The sequence below is a fragment of the Vitis vinifera genome, chromosome 13 (genome assembly GCF_030704535.1).
Source record: "Vitis vinifera cultivar Pinot Noir 40024 chromosome 13, ASM3070453v1".
NCBI classification, from domain to species: domain Eukaryota; kingdom Viridiplantae; phylum Streptophyta; class Magnoliopsida; order Vitales; family Vitaceae; genus Vitis; species Vitis vinifera.
Genome location: NC_081817.1, coordinates 547,224 through 555,133, shown reverse-complemented (window position 1 = coordinate 555,133; position 7,910 = coordinate 547,224). Strand labels below are relative to the sequence as shown.

The following is a 7,910-nucleotide window of genomic DNA, read 5'->3' as shown; positions in this document are numbered from 1 at the left end:
ACAATTGCCGTCGAAATACGCAATGGGACTGTGGACTCTGCACCAAATATTAATTCATTTTTGTCGGTAAAAAGATAGAATAAAAATAAAAACAGAAAATTTGCATAGGAAACCATGCCTGTTCTCCACAAAACGACGTCGTCTGACGAGAGGAGTCATCATCACGGCCGCAGCGACATCACTCTCCGCCAGGAAGACAAAATCCGGAAAAGGTTAGAAGTGAGTTGGACCCTCAACAACCAATCCACTTATCTCCCATCAAACACCTTCGATTCGAATCTCCGATCCACGTGTCATAACCACAGCCCTTCATTTGACCCCTCTGCCCCACCAAGCCAACACCTCAGCCCCACTCAACAAATTTTTACTTTATTTGAGCAATTATTATTCTAAAATAATGACTCGTCACCAACAGTTTTTTTTTTTTTCTTATAAAAATAATAAGTGGATAAAACTTTGTTGGAACTCTATTACATAATTATAATTTTATTTTCATAATCATTAACTCATAATTTATTATTATTATTATTATGTTTGGTCACTCAAAAATTATAATTGTAATTAAATTGGAATCATTAACTATTGAATTTTAATATTAAATTTAATTTAATATTTCAACTTCTAAAAAAAAAAAAAAAACCTTAAAACCTAGTTTAGGTATTAGAAAATCTTAAACCTTAATTTACCCTATTAATTTCATTTTTATTTATTTTTCTTATTTTGTTTTACTTGTTTACCGTTTACCGTACTTTTCCTGATCCAACCCCAACATATAAATCATCAAAATCTTCCTACTTATGGATTTAAAAGAGCAATTAAATTCAATTAAATCTTAAAAAAAAAATTAAAAAGTAACTTGACTTCTGGACTTTTGCTTTGGTTTTCAACCTAATCTTAGTCAAAATTGTGAGATATTATAATAATAATAATAATAATAATAATAATAATGGTAATATTAATTGTAAGGGTGACGATTGCAGAGAAACGGGGCTCCTTTTCAAAGTTGGTGAAGACAAGAGAGATCACTACCGTTCTCTCTCTCCTCCCCTCCATTTTACAGCAGACATAGAGAGAGAAAGAGAAGAAGAGTGTGTTTTTGAACAAGCATGCATGCTCCAATTTCCAATTTTGACCTCAGCATTTTACTAAAATCGCGCACCTCCACCACCGCTGCCGCCGTTGCTGCTTCTGCTTTTAATTGCGCTGCGCCACTACACCATGGCGGTTTCCGACGTGGACGCCGTGCTGGAGTTTCTGAGGAAGTACGGTCTGTCTGAGTCCGAGTCCGCTCTCCGACAAGATGTCTCCGAGAGAGGCGGGGTGGCGTCTTTTGATTTCGAGAGTTTCGTTTTCCCGATGGTGCCGCCTCCGCCGCCGGTCAGAATTCCGGCCAGCTCTCGGAGGATGGAGGAGGCCGTGGGCGATACGGACTCGAGTTCGGTTTGTTCGGATGATTTCGTGAGCTTGGGGTCTTCTGCGACTGACGCGTATTCCTCAGGTGCGTGATTGTCAATTCGTTTGATCGCGTTTTTTAGTTTTGTTTGATAGGTGATTTTTGCTTTTTTTTTTTCCTTGAAACTATGACTTTTTGTTTGGTTGCTGAGGAAGTGGAGGAAAAGAGTAGGAAATTCTGGTGTTTTGGTTCAATGGAGAAGTAATCTACTTGAATTAAGCTTGTGGTAATTTTGAATCTTTTGATTTGATTTGATTTGGTTTCAGTTGAACTGAGTTGTGCCGAGTTGAGTTGAGGTTTTGGTTTAAACATTAATTTATTCTCTTTCACCAACCAAACAGGGGATATGCTTTTTGTAAAGGAAGATGCTAATCTTCTAGATTTTCCGTGTACTTCATTTCCTTGGGAACCAAACAGAGGATTATGCCTCTAGCTTTAAGTTTGTATGTGATAGAATTCTCGGAACCCAAACAGAGATTGATTCTTTGCAGCTTAAATGGATAATAGGATTTTGCACAACAAGAGCAATGAAGTAAGGTATTTTCGAGCTATATTTCAGGAATTTATTTATTCATTCATTTAACCGTGTTCTAGTTGATTCTAGGATAATATGTTATGATCACCGATGATTAATTCTAATATAATGTCCGCTACAAGTCCTCTTTCTTGTCCTATATTTGCACTGTAGGAGTACTTTATTTATTGAGTCTATAGTGGTTTAAAAGGGTGTGCTTCCATCGTCATTGATAGGCTGTGAATGAGGTTCCAAATTCTGTACAATGAACTAGCAGTCAATTTATCTGGTATTGTCATGTTTGATCAATGTGCATATTAAGGCATGCTCGAGTTAATTACTCAGAGAAAGTTAGATATCATATTTCACGAATCACGCATCTCATCGGCAGAGCAATTGGTTTTTACTGTTTCTGCTTGGTGAGATATGGTGGCCAGCAATGGCTCTAAGCTTGGCCTTTACATTTATGCAGAATTTACAAATCCATATGGAGTCCATTCTGCAACTCAGGCTAATTCCACAGCTTCATCAGATAGCTTATGTGAATTTGGTACGGCACGTGATTACTCTGATTTTGATATGCAAAATGACCTCTACTGGTACGATGAGAAAGACGATGACTACTTCAATACCTCCTGCTTTGGAGGGTCAGAGTCCTTTGGTTGCCCAAGTGAGGACAAGTTTGTCATGACTTTGGAGAAAGATAAGCAGTCTGAAAGCCAATTGACGTTAATTCATAAATCTGAAGGATACCCAACATTACCAACTACTAATTACCTGGAAAAGCCATGTGTTTTCAATCTTACTTCTATGGATGGTGTGAATGACATTCCAGTGACCGATTATTATCATTTGGGTGAGCATTTCCAACCAGACGGGGCCAGAGAAGGAGATCATGAGAGCTGTGCAGTTTATAGCTGTTCAGTCCCCCTTTGCAAATGCTGTGCTGGTGCCGAAGGGTTTCGTGGTGGTGATCCTGTAGATTATAGCCAAATGAACTTTGCCGAGACTGATTTGGATGGTTCTCAGTTAAAGGTTGTAGGGAAAATACCAACTGACTGCGATTCGGCTTCAGAATATAAAATAAACAAGAGCTTTGACTACTCTATTAAAAGGAGTTCTGCTAATGATTTGATTGGAGAGTTTAAAAGTACCTCTGACTTACATATTGAAAACACCGAGCCAAATGGAAACTATGGCTATGAAGTTGGAGATGATGGAGAAGTGGCTGGAGAATGCTATGAGCCTGAGGCTAATGTTGATGACCAGGAAGGTGCTACTGCTGATGAGCTTTTGATGTATGAAAACCAAGAGGATGAATATGAAGTATTCAATCTAAGAATCATACACAGGAAAAACAGGTGTGTAGTGCATAGTCTACTTGCTAAATTCTTTATTGCATCATGGTTCGGTTTTTGTTGTTGAATGAAAGATGAGCTATTAAAAGATATAGGGGTTGATATAACTTAAGCAAGTTGTTGCCGCTATTTTAGTAGATAACATTATGACCTGTTTGATCTGGGAGGAATAGACTTACCATTTGTAAGCCTTGACCTATTTTATATGTACCAGCTGGGTATTCTTGTAGCAAACAATTGAACTGATGGGTTATGCCATTCACAGGACTGGATTTGAAGAGAACAAGGATCTACCTATTGTTCTAAATACTGTCCTTGCCGGCAGATATTACATCACAGAATACCTAGGTTCAGCCGCTTTCAGCAAAGTTGTTCAAGCACATGATCTCCAGACAGGAATGGATGTTTGCCTGAAGATCATAAAAAATGACAAGGACTTTTTCGATCAGAGTTTAGATGAAATTAAACTTCTAAAATATGTGAACAAGCATGATCCTGCTGATGAACGCCACATTTTGCGCCTTTATGACTACTTCTATCATCAGGTGTGTGCACATTAAAGTCAGATAAGTTTCCTCTGTACTTTTATCAAATTGTGGCTGTTGTATAAAAATTATCCACGTTTTACCTACATATCTGCATTGCACAAAGGAGAGACCACAGTTTCTCATTGATCACTCTCCTCAAACTTCAAGGAAAACCATTCAATGATTCTCATATATCCTCCAGTGGTTTAAGGTTCTGGCTCATTGTGAATGCTGTTTAGATTTATTCATTGCAAATGTTGACATGTTCACCTTTAGATTGTGTAAGATATTTCTTCCTTTCTTACAATAAGGGTTAACACTTCAAAGAAGACATGAGTCTGGACTGGTGGTTGTTTCAATATACGGTTATGATGAGAAATGAATGCAAGTGACTAATCTGTTATGAAAAATCTTGGACTTGATTCCAAGTGAAGCTTTTCAAGTTAATTCCTTTATTTTTTTGTGGTTTACATACTGTTTTTTAACGTCGGCCATATGTTTTTGTAACCTATGGTTAGTGAGATTTTCAATTTTCTCCAGTTTATAAATAATGACGTGCAAAGTGTCCATGAAAACCTATTTATAATGACCGACTCATCTTTAAAACTTGCTTATCTGTTGCCCGGCTATCTCAAACCTCATGATTGTCCTGCTTAGGATAAGCTTAGACATCCCAAATGCTGATTCTTATTAGATTGTGTAGGTAACACTGATAGGATGTTAATGCCTTACATTACATCTTTAAGCCAAACTACTAATGAAAGTCTTATAATTTTCACTCTATTTTCTTACTTACTTAATTCTTCATTATCACTAACTTTTGCTGCTTTCTGTCAAATAAAAAACTCTACAGGAGCATCTTTTCATTGTTTGTGAACTCCTTCGGGCAAACTTATATGAATTTCAGAAATTTAATCAAGAATCTGGTGGAGAGACTTATTTTACTTTGAAGAGGTTGCAGGTTGGTTTAGTTATACGAATTACTTGGTTTTGATATATTTTCTGATTCTGAAATTTCTTTTGTGTATTTAGGTTACCTGTCTTATGGTTGTTAGTACCTTCCACTTATCTGAACCAAAATTTGGCCATGAGATTTTTTATTCTACCCAGTGATGCTAATATTCAATTTTAATTCCCTTTTTATAATTACATTTAGACTAGGTAAACTACATCGAATAAGGGAAAAAGTGTTCTGACACTATATATATATGAGCTCTTTCTAACCATGTAACCACATTTTAAAACTATGAGGGTCCTTTGCGCCCAAAGCGGACAATATCTATATAGGAGGGAGCGGATGTTATAATTCATTATGATGAAAGGAAATATTAGAATTAGAACAATCTGTGTGCAAGATATTGGTGGATGGTTGATTTTTTCTTTTCACAGGTTATAACCCGGCAGTGTTTGGAGGCACTGGAATACTTGCATGACTTGGGAATTATCCACTGTGATCTAAAGCCTGAGAACATTCTTATCAAAAGTTACAGGAGATGTGACATAAAGGTTATTGATCTTGGAAGCAGTTGCTTTCGGACAGATAACTTGTCCCTCTATGTACAATCCCGTTCCTACAGGGCTCCTGAAGTCATCCTAGGCCTCCCATATGATCAAAGAATTGACATTTGGTCTCTTGGTTGCATCTTGGCCGAGCTCTGCTCTGGGGAGGTATGTCCTAATTTGGCTCTGTATTATCACTTACAGTGAATATGGTCATTTTGCATGTGGTTCTATCCCAGATGGTCCATTTCCAAAATCCAATTTTGTTTTGAAATGTGTATTTCTGTTCCTCTCTCTCCTCCCCCCTTTTAATGTGTATGATCAGATCCTGAATTTTCTCAAGGTTCTTTTACAGCAATTTAATTTCTAATTTCTTCTATTTATGTTTCCATTAGGTGCTTTTTCCGAATGATGAACTTGTAACATTGCTTGTGCGCATGATTGGGATGCTTGGTCCTATCGATCTGGAGATGTTAGTAAGGGGGCAGGAGACTTACAAGTACTTCACAAAAGAATATGACCTTTATCATATAAATGAGGTTTATTTCTAGAATTCCCCTTCCCATACAAATAGTAGATAACATCATATAATGTATGTTGCGGTTGCCATCTTCAGATTGGTATAATAGTTTTAGTTTCTCTTTTGCTAGTTATCTTTCTTAAATGGTGAACTCTATAAAAGATTTAGACTTCAAACCATTTGCTAGCTGCCATCTTGTTCACACTCATCTAAGTCCACAACATTCCTGATGCATATGACGCAGAAAAGCATTTTAGAACAGATAGGATTTGTTATGAAGAAGAAACTTCCCTTTTTCTTTTCTTTTACAAAAAAGGAAAACATTCAAATGGAAGAATCCTTCCCTTGATAGTCATTGATTCTGTGCAGACTGCAGAGTAATGTAGTTAATTTTCTCTCTTGCAGTTCCAGTTTTTAGGGCATTCATTTCTAATTGTATTCCAATTTCCTTAAACAATTGATGGTTAGATTCAAGCTCTAGCCAACCACCATCCACAAATTATCTAGTTAGCAGCATGTATGCCACCATTCTAATTATTTTATATGATTCACTTGCTGAATTACAATGCAACTCAAACTATTATAGAAATGCTGTTAGTCCATGAGTTCAGGATGCTGCTCCATGCATGTCAAATTGACAAATTCCAACACTTAACCCCAAGGACAGACAAAGAAGTGTTCTAAATGAATCCGGATTTTTTTTGGGCACTACCAGTCAAATAGTGATCATGCACTTAAGTGATTAGCTTCATTTAATAATATGAAATTTTCTATCTTTTTATATGTTGAATGAATGAATGAATTCTTATCATGCATGCCCTTACTCAGGAAACAAACGAAATGGAATACTTAATCCCTGAGGAATCCTCATTGGAGGATCACCTGCAGATATCTGATGTTGGATTTCTCAACTTCTTGAGAGACTTGCTTGAGATAAACCCCCAGAGGCGTCCCACTGCAAAAGAGGCGCTAGACCACCCCTGGCTATCTCATTCATACGACTCCAATTCCAGCCGAGTTTCAGATGGAATCTAATTTTTTTCAGAGACTTATTATTTATGTCAGTTTTGAAGCATCTCACGAGGGAATAGCTTCCTGTCAGCACAAGACACATGCTGAACTGTGTTTCCGATTTTGTTTCTGGTCAGTATACATGTAACTAGGCATACTTTTATTTGTTAATTTAACATATTTTTTCACTGTACAAAAGCCTTCCTCTTCCTTCTTTCTTTTTATCTCTTCTTCAGGTTTGGAGCTTGTCATTGCTCCAAGCCTGGGTTATTGATTGAGCAAAAACAGGAACATATACATCATAATGGTACTGATTTTGTATTGAAAATGTGCCCTAAGTCAAATTCATAATGATCTTACATTTTCCTTCTTTTTTTCATATCAACAATGTTATTTGTGTTATGGAGCCACTGCTGCTCTCCATCAACTGTTCAAATCTGCAGAATCCATAGTCGAATACCGGGTCAAACAGCTGCTACTCAATGCCACAAGGTGCTGTGAATTGGAAGAATATGCTTGAAGTTACTTTAGAAACCATCGAACAGCAGCAAGAGTAAGAGCCCTCGGCGCTTTGGTCGGCAAAAGGTATGTGGTCTGGAAACTCAACTGCTCAGACGGCAACTTGGGGGAGTTCAAGTGTTCAACCACTTTATATGGGTTTGCAATTTGGGTTGACATTGAACATCAGGTTTGGTTTTTATTTGGGTTGGGCTCAAGACCCAACTTGCCCAATTTTTGCAAACCCGGAATTAATGGTCTCTTGCCGGCTAAGCCCACTATAAGGCTGAAAATGCAGGCATGATGATGTTTTCAAAAATAGTTTTAGTAAGAACATGTTTAGAAACCGTTTTAAAAACAATTTTTTTTTTCTTATTAAAAATGGAAAACTATTTTCCAGACTGAAAATACATTTGATAATTTTTTATTGAAACAAAAGTTATCACTTGTTTTTTAAAAGGTTGTTTTAAAAAACAATTATATAAATTTTAAGAATGACTGAGATTTAAGTACTATAAATAAAAAACAA

The 7,910-nt window shown here is 36.8% G+C and overlaps 1 protein-coding gene across 4 annotated transcripts; it reads left to right on the top strand.

The window, feature by feature from the left end:
• Positions 1–970: 970 nt before the first annotated feature.
• LOC100265606 (serine/threonine-protein kinase ppk15) lies at positions 971–7,625 on the top strand. Of its 4 annotated transcripts, none has more exons than XR_009467334.1 (8): positions 988–1,498; positions 2,440–3,328; positions 3,591–3,870; positions 4,706–4,813; positions 5,242–5,520; positions 5,748–5,891; positions 6,701–7,015; positions 7,327–7,625. XR_009467334.1 is itself a non-coding variant. In XM_010659966.3 (8 exons), exons 3-8 carry the CDS (start codon positions 2,547–2,549, stop codon positions 6,905–6,907), a joined length of 1,800 nt encoding a protein of 599 aa, XP_010658268.1. In that variant the 5' UTR covers positions 990–1,679; positions 1,795–1,985; positions 2,440–2,546; the 3' UTR covers positions 6,908–7,262. The 4 variants fall into 4 exon arrangements, 2 of the variants coding, with proteins under 2 accessions (XP_010658266.1, XP_010658268.1); XR_002031551.2 differs by having other exon boundaries at positions 7,291–7,625; XM_010659966.3 differs by lacking the exon at positions 7,327–7,625 and adding an exon at positions 1,795–1,985 and having other exon boundaries at positions 990–1,679; positions 6,701–7,262.
• The last annotated feature ends 285 nt before the right edge of the window (positions 7,626–7,910 follow it).